Source organism: Colletotrichum fructicola (assembly GCF_000319635.2).
Source record: "Colletotrichum fructicola Nara gc5 chromosome Unknown KSG_Nara_v1_contig07, whole genome shotgun sequence".
In the NCBI taxonomy this organism is placed as follows: Eukaryota; Fungi; Ascomycota; class Sordariomycetes; order Glomerellales; family Glomerellaceae; genus Colletotrichum; species Colletotrichum fructicola.
The window spans coordinates 270374-282760 of NW_027094057.1; the positions used below are offsets into that span (position 1 = coordinate 270374).

The window sequence follows — 12387 nt, forward strand, 5'->3', positions numbered from 1 at the left end:
TGTTTTGGCGGGTGATAGGGGTTTACATTGAATAAATTAGTATTGAAAGCGATGTCTCCATGGTGCAGCTCTAAAACCTGGTTTTGGTCTGGTATAGTCGAGCTTCCCAAGACAAACCGTATTTTACCGGCGAACTGGGGCAAAGAGTGAACATAATGGAAATTAGTTGAACCGTTAAAGGAGCCAGGACGTGGAAATAATTTGCGGCTGGTCTGATGTTCTGAAGTTCGAGAGAAGATGTTACGGGATAAAGAATCTTCGACACTCTCTGGGTATGGAGGAGGAGAACGAACAGGTTTGGAAGTCGGTGAGTTCAACGCCCAGAAGACTTTGCATTCTTCGAACAAGCCAGGCCCAGCAGATGCTATCTACCACGAAAATTCGCCCACTCCCTGTTCCTGACAAACTACAAAATAAGATGAAGGTTGAAGCTTTGTCGCTGATTCGCCTCGCGGCCACCTCCTTCCTTCGCCCACGGAATTGGCGGCAAGGAGCCTAACAAGCCTGATGACCCTTTACCCCTTCACGAGCAGCTTGAGAGAGTGGCCGATTTTCTTGATGGGGCCACCTTTTCATCAGCATGGCCGATCTTCCAAAGGGAAACTTGGAATCGGGAGTCGTAGAGCCAGGCACATAACGAACAGAGCATGAAACTACGAGGTGCCAGGGCGTGGAACGATGCAGTTGGGACACAGTCAAAATACTCGGGTTACTATTTGTAAAAGGTCTCCGGTAGCTTGGGTTGGCGGCATTCCGCTGCCATGATAACTCGTCATGACGACTTGTCATGGCGCGTCCATGGCCAATTTGAGTGCTCGAATTTGAAAACACTTCGCAACAACATAATGACATTTGCCTCACACAAGAAAGTAGAGCATTGCAATAACTGCAAGAAAAAGTAGCGAGGACGATAGCTGGGGCAACCTGTGAAAACTGGATGAACCCTGGTGCGGCCAGCCAACCAACCAATCCAGAGGCCACCGTTTCGAATACACCGGGGCGGGTCCATGCACTGCAGTGGGTGGCACCTCGGTGACTCGGTGAGCTCACCGCGATTTTTCCAATTTGTACCCCGCCATCGCAACCCCGCCATCCATCATCCATCCTCTGTCACACCACCACCCCTCCAAACGAAAACTTTTCCCACGCCCCAGCCAGCGGCCATGGCAGACCTCGCAGCGCCGCCCGTCCTCTCGACGCCCGCCGAGCACACCTTCGAGGACCCGACGCCGGCCCCCGAGCCCCCGCCCTTCGCGTCCCGCAGCGACGATGACCTCTTCGCCATCTACGAGATCGAGCGCACCGCGCGCGAAATCACAGAAAAGGGCTGGACCCGCGTCGGCCTGCAGTTCCCCGATGCCATGCTCTGCGACGCGACGTGGGTCGCCGAGGCGCTGACCAAGGCCCTCGGCACGCCCGACACCCACAAGGTCTACGTCCTCGCCGACACGTCCTACAGCGCCTGCTGCGTCGACGAGATCGCGGCCGAGCACGTCGATGCGCAGGTCGTCGTGCACTACGGCCGCTCGTGCCTGTCGCCGACCTCGAGGCTGCCCGTCATCTACGTCTTCACGCGCCACGCCCTCGACATCGACCAGGCCGCCGCGGCCTTTGCGAAGGAGTTCCCCGACAAGGACAAGAAGATCATCATCGTCGCTGACGTCACGTACCAAGACCACGTCTCCCCGCTCTTCGCCAGGCTACAGGAGTCGGGCTACGCGAACCTCCTGCAAACCGAAGTCGTCCACAACCCGGCCGGCACGATCCCGAACCGCAAAATCGTCGGCGCCTCCGCCGACGAGACCCCCGAAGCCGACCTCGCGCAGTACTCCCTCTTCCACATCTCGACGCCGCCGCCGGCGCTCCTCCTCGCGCTGCAGACCCGCATGGCCTCCCTCCACGTCCTCTCCACCGCGAACCTCTCCACAGACGACCCGACGCGGGTGACGAACGCGCTGCTCCGCCGCCGCTTCGCGCGCGTGCTGACGCTGGCGACGGCCGGCGTGGTCGGCATCCTCGTCAACACGCTCTCCGTGTCCAACTACCTCCCCAGCATCGACCTTCTACGGCGGCGCATCGCGGAGGCCGGGAAGAAGAGCTACACCATCGTGGTGGGCAAGCTGAACGCCGCCAAGCTGGCCAACTTCGCCGAGGTGGACGGGTGGGTGGTCGTGGGGTGCTGGGAGAGCGGGCTGGTGGAGGAGGACGCGGGCTTCTTCAAGCCCGTTATCACGCCCTTCGAGCTCGAGGTCGCGCTCAAGCCCGAGAGCGAGCGGGTATGGGGCGTCGAGTGGTGGGGCGGCATCGAGAAGCTGGACCATGACGCGGCCAAGCCCGAGGAGGAGGACGACCGCTCCGAGGACGAGTCGGCGCCGCCGGAGTACGACCTGCGCACGGGCAAGCTGGTGAGCAGCCGGCCGATGCGGATGCCGGTGCGGTCTGCCAACGAGACGGCCAAGACGAACGGGGAGAGCCTCGCGAAGCCGGGGACGCAGTCGGCGCTGGTGAAGCGGGAGGTGGGCGAGGTGGCCACGATCAACGGCGTGCTGAGTCCTGGCGCCGAGTATCTGCGGTCGCAAAGGACGTGGCAGGGTCTGGGGACAGATTATGACGAGGAGGCCAGCACGCTCGTCGAGGAAGGCAGGAGTGGTGTTGCGCGTGGGTACACGGTTGGCGAGGACGCCGGCAGGTCGTAGATGTGTGTATACCTTTGACGGGTTTCTGTTTTTTTTTCAAAAGTTCAACAAAAATGGCGAGGGAACAAATGGGGTCGCATAGAAAGGGGGCGGCGGGATACCAATTAATTTCATGATCATGTCCATTCTTCTTCTTCATTGTCTGGTCGGGAAATTCATTCTGTGTACATGAGAGAGAAGACGCTCGATCGGTCCAGCCAGACCGATGCATCGTCATCGAGGATAGGGAAAATATTAAGACAATGGTGCAAAAATGAGACAGGAAGAGAAGGATTGACTCAAGGTCGTCGATTCGTCATCATGAATAGATCCATCCTCCAACAAATTAATACGCCAGGCTGTTGCTACTTTCAGCAATCAACTTTGAAATTCTTCACTCACACACAAGTTCCTCCCATACATCTTAATCGTGTCATTCCATGGTATAGTATATAGTCTCATCACACATTTTTCTCTCATTCTATAGCTTTGCGCATGTCGCATGCGCTTCGTCGGACCCGCGTTGTCATCTTAGACATAAACGCGGCGGGAGTGGGAGCTGCGACGGCTGTGGTGGCTGTGGCTGCGGTGACGGCGGTGGTGGCCGCGGTGGTAGTACTTGCGGTCGTAGCTCTTTGACAGGTGGTCGCCGTGCATCCAGGCGAGGGCGGCGGTGAAGAAGAAGAGGATGCAGTTGATGATGCCAAAGACCCAGGAGGCCTTGAGCATGGCACAGGGCTTGTTGGTGATGAAGCTGAGGCGGGGACCGGAGATGGAGAAGAGGCCGGGGAAGTTTGCGGTCCACTGGCCGTTGCGGGACAGGTCGGTGCAGTCGACCCAGTTGATGCCCCTCAGGTACCAGACGGCGGCGATGAAGGCGCCGACGAAGCCGAGGTCGATGACGGCGACGAAGAGGGCGTTTGCGCTGCTGCGGTGGTAGCTGAAGAGGGTGAAGATGGCCCAGGCGAGGGCGAGGACGGAGACGATGAAGAGGACGAGGATGGAGTTGGGGACGATGACGTTGGCCTTGACGAAGCCGTCGACGAACCAGGCGAGCATGCCCATGGTGGGGATCTGTTGGGCGGCATGTTAGATTTTTTTGTTTCTCATTCTCAATTCAATGTGGTCGCAGATTGTCGCGAGAATTGAGTTGGTGGTGAGGTGAGAGACCCGAGGTGGGTGAGAGGCTTACCAAGGTGATGATCTGCAGGAATCGCGTTCCCGCGAAGGCCATTGCGAACAACATGATGGGCGAATTGTGCCCCGAGGGCGCGCTAAACTGTCAAAAAGTTGCGACGCGTTGGCGAGGACGGAATGCGCTTCGAATGCGCTTGCGACGGTAGTGCGGCCGATGAGGGCGGACAATGCTTAGTTGGAGATTGGAAAAGTCCGGCGAGAGGGCGCGGGAGCTGTCGGGGATGGGCGCTACTGGTGCTGCTGTTGTCTGACACGGAGCAGAGTGAGTGAGACAGACGGTCGGGAGGAAGGGTGAGGGACGGGAAGGTAGAAGAAGAAGCAGAACCTCTAGAAGGGCTTCGGACGAAGGAGGGTGGTTGGGATGGGGGTGGTTAAGTAGTTTGGGCCAGGCACGGATTGGATGCCGGCGCCGCAGCAGCAGATTCGAGGTGCGTCAACGAGGCGGTGGTCTCTTTGGCGTGGGTCGGGTGTGAGAGAGCAAAGCCAATGTGTCAATGTTAGGGGATGCAGGTCAAGGTGGTGGAGGATTGGTTGGACTGGACGGGGGTCAGCAAGTCATGACAAGCAAGGACGGGCAGCAAATAGAAGAGAGTCGCAGTTGCGTAAGGTAAGGTAGTGGTGGACGAGGGCAGCAAAGCAGGGCATGGTGGAATTGGGGGTGGTTGGGCTGGATCACAGTGGTCAAGGTCATGGAAAGGTCATGGATGGTGAAGCGAAGCGAAAAAGATACAGAGTGGTATTGGAGGCTGTTCTGGCTGGCTACCTGCAAATGCACAATGCACCGGTCTGCAAGATGCGACCCTGGAGATGGTGGCATCGTCGAAAGAGACTGCAGAGGTGGGAAAAGGAAGCAGAAAAAAAAAGAGGTGGCAGGGATGGTTCCCAGTTTTTCTGCTCGCGGGCTGGGCTGGACAGGGCTGCCTGGCTTGCTGCTGCTGACTGACGAAGTCGACGACGAAGACGACGACGACCGATGAAGTTGCATGGGACGGGCAGCGAATAGCGGCAAGGCAAGGTAAGGCGGCCTGATGTGCGTCTGTTTTTGTTTCTGCCTGTGTTGGTGTTGACTTTTGATCGACTCTACTTGGTCCCAGTATCACAGCGGTGTTGCGGATTGCGAGAGACAGAGAATCAAGACACAGACACAGAGACAGAGAAGGGGAAACAGAGAGAAACATGGCGCAGCTCGGTGCAGCAGTTCCTTGGGCTGAGAAAGTAAAGGCGAGCACGGCCTTCCGATCAAGGATTGACGGCTGCCATCAATAGCACCCACGGAGCTTTTGCTCTTTCGCAAACCGCCGTCAAACAGTGACACAGACAGGTCCTTCCCTGCGTCGGTTGCTATGACGTCGAAGATCGGCAGTCGCTGCTTCCCTTTTCGGTCCCCCATCCAACGGCAACAGACAGCCACACTCAGAAAGAAGGAACACCACCACCACCACCACTTTCCGAAGATGCATCCCATTTCCCATTTCCCAGGGCAGCTTAGCTCAGCTCCAGGTGGTCAGGTCCGAGGCCAGCACCACCTCTTTTCTGCAGCCAAACTGCATCCATCTGTCTGTCTGTACGCCGTCGTCATCCAGCATGGCAATAGCAGATCAAGGCTTGCACCTGGCAGAGATGCGCTCATCATCTGTCCATCGGCCCTGTCAATCCGGGAGAGCAGCCCCCGTTTTACCCAACGGTATCTTGCCAATTCACACAACCCATGCCCACCCCGTCCATCGCAGATACGTACTCGACACCGTTGACGGTCTAGAATCATCTCGAGAACAAAGAAACACTGCGACCGACATTCATTCCTGTCTCTCTCGCTCCGTCTCCCGTTTCATTTCAGGGTCTTCCCAGATTGACCACCACCAAGGTACACTACTGCCATCAAGGCTACCAACCTAGGTAGGCTACCAAGTAGTCTACCGCCTTGGTTTCCCGGCCAGCAGTGACAACACACCATTTGACACCCGATGCTCACAGGACGAATCAGCCAATGACAGGCGCAACCCCCACTCCACCATTCGAGAAACCACCAGCAGACTCCCGCTCGAAACAAACACTCCCGTCCTGCTCCCTCACCGCCGGTGAAACCACAAAAAAAAAGAACAGCATGAAAAAGAATAGCGGGGACCCGATGAGGTGGCTGGGCTGGAACCGGACACCACTCCACTGACTCGTTCGACTCTGTCCACTGATTCTGCGTCTCACCCAAGCACCCAAGGCACCCTCTTACAGAAGAACCACCCGGCCGTCGACGGCTCTGGACCCGTCCGCGGCATCTCCACACCGCCGACCGCCGCCGTCTTCCAACTGGGCGTTCCCAATGTTACGGCCCAACGCGGTTCCACGTGGGGTCGATGCCATGCGATGCACCACCGCGATCCCGCTTCTAGCTCCGTTTCCTCCTTGTCCGCCGCCCATTGATGCCTCACCGACACACTACCGATACGGTACTGTGTACACCCCATGAAGAAGTCCCGTCCCGTCCCCTCGTTCATCACCAGCCCGTCGCCAGCCGTTCTATCCTTCCATCTTCAGACCCAGACTTGTCCACGTCAGCAACAAATGCACCCTCGGCTCCCAACGGCGCGCATCCCTAGCATCGACCATTGAAAGTCTGATATGGTGATCTGTCAATCAGCCCAGAGATGCACACGCATCATGTGGGATGGGAAAGTGATCCGTCACCTTGCTCCGTCTGCGGAGCACAATCAATCGCAGTACTCTCTCCTATCGGGTATTAATTAACTCTAACGAGCAACACTGCACTAATTACACAAAAACACCACCAGGGACCTGCAATCGCCGGGTATCACTCTAGTAAATACAGCTACATCCAACTTTTGGGTCTATCGTGACATGAGCCTCGTAAGTGAAATGGTAATAAATCGAGGAAGCTTGTATCCGTCGTTCGTCTCATATCCCGCTTGCCCAGGTTCCGTCCAAAACATCCTCCTTTTAGGTCCCCTTACACGTACATGGTTCTGTCATCCCGTCGTACCTGGCTGGCGGCTCATCCAACATGCCTCACTTCACTCGCCTCTTCACGGCTCATGGTCATCGATCACGTCCAGGTCAAAGTCCCGGATCCGCGGCGACATGCTGTCCGTCTCGACACTCTCCCGCTGCGCCTGTCGGCCATATCCGCCGCTCCTCGAGCTCCTCGAGTCCACCATGTCGTCGAGAACAAGGAACCCTCCCGACCCAGTAATGCTACCAGAGAGGGGCAGGTGAGCATGGCTCGAGGTGTTCGACCGCGCATATCCACCGTGAGAACTGTTCCCATCGTTCGCCGCGCTAAAGTCTCGTCGGCGAACCGGCAGCTCCATCCCCTCGCCACGATCCATGCCGAAGGTGCTGCCACTGCGCATGCTGCCCGGCCCGCCGCCGAGCGTCTTGGCGTTGTCCCGGGACTGCGCTCGGCGGAGGTTGGCCGCGGGGCGGTGGGAGGCCGGGGTGCGAATGCTGCTGTTCGTGTCGCTCTCACTGACCACGCTGTACGCAGAGCTAAAAGGCGGTGCAGACCCTGCCGAGTGGACGGACCGGGCCGCCGGGGTCTGGTATCCGGAGCCCCGCGACGTCGTAGACGGTGGAGCCCGCGTGTAGGCAAAGGGCCGACCGACACCTTGGATGGGGCTGGTATTGCCTGAGCCCCCTTCAGAGCTCTCTGCACCGCTGCTGTTCTGGTTATTCCACGTGTTCTGCACAACCCAGCAATGCGACAGCTCATGCGACGCCTCGTCCGGTGTGCTTGATCCCTTCCAAGGCGGCACTCTGGTCCCCTTTAGGCGCGGGGACAGGTGGTAAGGGACGTCGTCTCGGTACCGAACATTGGGGGCGTCCACCGAAACACTAGCCAGGGTCTGGAGGATGCCATAAATCAACACCCAACGGCCCCGTCTGGCTACTGCGGGGTCCACCTCGGTGATGCTGTCGCTCTTTTCAAACTTGACGAATGCGTCGATGAGGTCGGATTGTGTAAAGTCCGATCCCAGAATGTATATGTTGGTCGCCTCCGTGTATGCCAACTGCACTCGCCGTTCCAACGCACCGCCTCTGTTGTTGGTGGGGGCGTTCTTCTTCTTGAACATCGATGAGTCCTTGGGGCTGGGAGCCGGAGTGATTGACTCCGGGACAAGAGGATACGGGTGCGGGATGTGCGGGCAGCGCAGCTTGTTGTCGTATTCAACGAGCATGTCCGTCATGGGAATGTCAATATCGGCATCGAACCCTTTGTCCTTATCGCTCTGCATCATCCACTTTCGCCCCGAGCGAGCCTCGGACATGTCCCAAGTAATGTCACGGTTGACTAGGTAGTCGTATAGGGCACCGAAGTCCTTCTGAAGCAACTGTGCGACGTTCCTTGTGAGCCACATGTCTTCTCCCTCCGAGTCCGGTAGACCTGCTGTCGGTGCTGGCGGCCAGCATCCGTGGACTCGTGAGTAGTGGTTGAGGAAGAACTTTTGCAGGCGGTCTGCCGCTGCCTTGGACGGGCCATTGATACCCGCTGGCCACATGTCGCCGTATTGGAACTCTGCAAGACGCTCTTCGGCGGCTTGCACTCGAAGTTGTGTCTCGAGGCAGGCACGCTCGAGTAGCGCCCTAGTAATGGGCGTGAGCTCCTTAAAATCAGCGCACTGCTCCAGCTGGCTGTACATGCCAGCGCAGTGCAGGAAGCTCTCCCGCCAGCCTTCCTCCCACCTCACTGCCTGGCCTTCCGACCATGCCAGCAAGCTCACTGCCGTTTCTGGGTCATTGCGAACATCGTCGATGCCTCGAGCAGACAGGTAGTTGAGAATCATGCCGACGTTGTCTGAGTCCGGAGGCAAGTACGCGTCTAGTCGCATGTGAAGGTCCGACAGGGCCTGGTACAAGGACAACCCGACAAGTGATGCATGGTAGAGCAGAGCAAACACATTCCTTGTCGTGATCTGGCTCCGGACCTGCTCTACCTTCGTCATGTTCGCCGGCGTAGGGAAGTACATCTCGTAGGAGATCTGGCCGTCGGCCTCTCCAAGATCCTCAGAAATTGGCGGTGTCGGCTGACCGCGACCCATGTGTGGCCTCAGCATGGGCGGCGCCCCTTGCGGTGATGGCGGCATGTAAATATCCTCCTCCGTGGTGCCTTCGCGAAGTAGTGTAATGAGATACCTCGACTCAGTTGCCTCAATGATGTGGGATGACAGCCTGAAAGAAGGGTTCGGCCTCGGGTTTTGTCCCTTGTGCCCAAAGAAGACCAAAACATCTCCATTGGGATCCCAGAGCTCGGGGTCTTTGCGAAGCTTGTTCCATCTTTGGATCGGTCTCCCGGCACCAATCCATCGCTTGATGGCTGGCGTGGTCGGCACGGGTGGCAGTTTTGAGGCTGGCGGTGGTGACATGGGCAGGTCCATTTCCTGATATCGCATCTGTTGCTGCTGTTGTTGTTGCTGCTGCTGTTGATGTTGTTGTTGCATGTGCATTTGCAGTTGCATCTGTTGCATGGTATCCATGTTAAACTGCTCGTAAGTGTACTCGGGCTCGGTGGGTGAAAGGGGTGCAGAGCCATGGTGTTGGCCTGGCCTCACAGTGGCGACAGACTCGGGACGGAATTCAGGCTCCTTGTTCTTGCGCTTGAAGGTGAAGGTGTTGGCAAGCCCTCGCCTCACATCCTCACTCTTCTTGTCCAGCCTGCTCCTGAGGCCAGACTTCTCGATGCCGGAGACATCCTCCGTCTTGATGGTGGGTCTCCTTGCCCTCGCGTAGGCAAAGTCGTCCAAGGGGCCGGCAGCTCCGTCCCGGCGGCCACCTTCGCTGCTCCCACTGCCGCTGCCGATGCTGGGGGTGCCGACCTTGACATCGCGGGGCGGCTCCGAGAACTTGAGGAAGCGGGCGTTGGTGGTTCCGATGCCGGTGCCAACGGGCAGTGAAGCGCCGGTCTGGGGCAGAGGAAAGTCAGGGATGGCATAGTCGTTCGGGTCTACTCCTACTCCTCCAGGGCCGAGATTCGCGGCTGCTCTCGCCTTGTCCTTCTCGGTCTGGGTGATCTTCTTGCGCACATAGGCGCTCCGGCCGGACATATTGGCGGCGGCGGGGGAAAAGCAGGGCGATGAAGCTCACGGGGAGCAGTCAGGCAGAGTACCTTCCTTGGCCGACTGGGGCGGCGGGGGGCCCCGGTGTCTGGAGTTCAAGCAGTAAGAGCAGCCAGACACGTGTGAGATGACGAGGTGAAGTCTGACGGCCGACGACGGAAACGACAATGGCGACCTATGGCCTATCCTTTGGCCTATGACCTATGACCTAAGTAAGGCAGGTAAGGCACGGGAAGCGACGGCGCGACGGCGTGTCGGCGGCCGGGTCTTATGTGGGCGATAAGATAAGAGACCTGGACCTGAGGTGGGCTTCTTCAGAAAGGCAGGCGCACCTTTGCAAAGTGCAGCAGGTGCAGCAGGTGCAGAGGTACAGCAGGTGGTCCCCTGAAAGCTGAGATTAAGCGAGGGGTACGTACTCTCGAATCGGGCAATGAGAGAGCTCCGATAAGAAAGAGAAATGGACGAAAAGGCCAATGAGAGGCGCCGAGAAGGCCGAGGTGGGGATAGCGGGGGACGCGCGTGGGGCTGGAGGGCGCCGCCGGGGCCAATCGGCAGCAGCTGTGCCTCTGGAGGGTTGCCCGCTTCAGCGTCTTGTGCGTCTGTTGCGCCCGCTGGCGATGGCGGATGCGGAAGATGACTGGTGGCCGGAGGCGCTTTTTGCTTTTCTTTTGTTTTGTTCCTATGAAGGCAGCCTCATCAGCTCACGCCTCTTTTTTTTTTTTTTTTTTTTAAATGTGACCAACACGAACTGCCAATCTGGAGGTTTGTGTGTATCGGATATCGCAAGTATGTGTTGCGTGTGTTGCGTAGGTAGTATGCGCGTCGGGTGTGTAAAGGAGAGGAGGACTCGTGTGTCTGTCTCGTATGGCTGTGTGTGGTGTCGTGTGTCGAATGGGATACAGGCAAGGTAGGTATATGGGTGGAAGAAGAGACGGCCGAAGAGAATCACAAATGATTCCTTACCTTTCGACAAAGGTCCTCCCTTCAACGTGGCTGGTCGTGCTCGGTTGATATGTCTTCGATGATGCAGAATCGCAGATGTTTGCGGCCTGCGTTCGGGGCACCGATCAGGCCTCTCGTGCCTGGCAGGATTCCTTCGACTCCGTAGCGTCTTTGAGGTGTGCGTGTTGTACGTCGATTGCGCCCGCTGCGTGTCGCTATTGCGCTGCCGGCTCGGTAAGGGAGAGGAATGGTCTTGGGCCTCGGACGACCGAAATGAGTCCGCGCCCTCTCCTCTTCTCTCTTCCCTTCTCTCTCTCTCCTCTTCTCCGTGTCTCTGGAGAGTCGCAGAAACAACAATAGCAGAAAGCCAAGAAACCAGAAGGAAGGAAGGAAACGGAAAGAACCAAAGGACGCGGAGAACAGCACTTGAAGGAAGGCCGCGTGTGGTGGGAGGATATGTCCCCCAGATATCACATTTTGGCTCCCGTCATGGACCCAAGACTAAGCAACGCCGTCGGTGCCATACCATACCATACCCATACCATCCTGAACCGGGCATCCAACGCCGTCCATACCTTACCTGCCTTCGGTTATTCGTACTCTGAATACTAGCACATAATACCTGCTCCGGCTGCTGCATGCTATGCCTGGGGAAGACAACCACTTTCTTTTCGGTCAATCATGTCTTGGCCTGCGGAACCAACCCCCAGCCCGTTTCTGCCTGTCTGCAGTAGTTGAACTCTGATCCTACCATGGATGCTTGATCAATGCTGCCCTACCCATGGGTCCCCGCGACGGCGAGGAGGGGCTTTTACTGCATTGCATTGGTTCGACCGGTCTTACTGGAGACGCTGTGACGGGATGCCGTCGACCAGACGGATCGCTGCCTCCTCCTGCAGCAGCATCTCAGTCTCCCGTCGTCTCATCTGCAGTTCACCACTCATCAGTCGCTGGACTGGCAAAGCCTCTCTGACAGACGCTCACCTCGACTCAACGTCAGCCAGAATGCTATCAAAATCCGCTTCCGATAGGCACTTCCGGCAGCTCTGCGCCAGCAAGGGGTCCCGGTAGCCGGACAAGGATCAACCACTGCGAAAAAGGGCAGCCCAGCAGCACCAGCGAACCGCACACTGGGACAAAGGATCCAGGCCCTGGCTGGCTTTGGTGATTGATTACCGCTTTGCTGACCACACCTGATTGAATGATTGATTGATTGATTGAAATGACATTGGTAAATTGATGACGGGAGGGGGGAAACCGTCCGACAATACGCGGCCCGTCTTTGGCAGCCGTCCGTCTGTGGCCCAATTCGATTTGACTTTTCAGTTCTGCTGAACGGCAATTTACTGCATATTGTCGCCGTAAAACCTTGACATGGTTGTCGCCTCTTCTTTTGCCTCCCGTCTCGACGACGACGACAGCCATCACTCAATGTTACCAACAGCGACAAAACAACCCATGCAAAAAATGTCCCCGGTCTCCATGCTACTCCGTATCGGCCCCCAAAC

The 12387-nt window shown here is 57.5% G+C and overlaps 3 protein-coding genes across 3 annotated transcripts; 1 reads left to right on the forward strand and 2 right to left on the reverse strand.

Moving 5' to 3' along the window:
• Window positions 1–1163: 1163 nt before the first annotated feature.
• On the forward strand, window positions 1164–2696 carry DPH2 (2-(3-amino-3-carboxypropyl)histidine synthase subunit 2; the record flags this gene model as incomplete). The annotated part of the gene is made up of 1 exon (XM_032023644.1): window positions 1164–2696. The coding sequence occupies one exon, from the start codon at window positions 1164–1166 to the stop codon at window positions 2694–2696; it is 1533 nt and encodes a 510-aa protein (XP_031879557.1).
• A 510-nt stretch (window positions 2697–3206) lies between these two features.
• Window positions 3207–3921, reverse strand: CGGC5_v011733 (uncharacterized protein; the record flags this gene model as incomplete). Its single annotated transcript, XM_032023643.1, has 2 exons — window positions 3207–3749; window positions 3868–3921. 2 exons carry the CDS (start codon window positions 3919–3921, stop codon window positions 3207–3209), a joined length of 597 nt encoding a protein of 198 aa, XP_031879619.1.
• A 2989-nt stretch (window positions 3922–6910) lies between these two features.
• On the reverse strand, window positions 6911–9925 carry CGGC5_v011734 (uncharacterized protein; the record flags this gene model as incomplete). Its single annotated transcript, XM_032023642.1, has 1 exon — window positions 6911–9925. The coding sequence occupies one exon, from the start codon at window positions 9923–9925 to the stop codon at window positions 6911–6913; it is 3015 nt and encodes a 1004-aa protein (XP_031879639.1).
• Between the last annotated feature and the right edge of the window lie 2462 nt (window positions 9926–12387).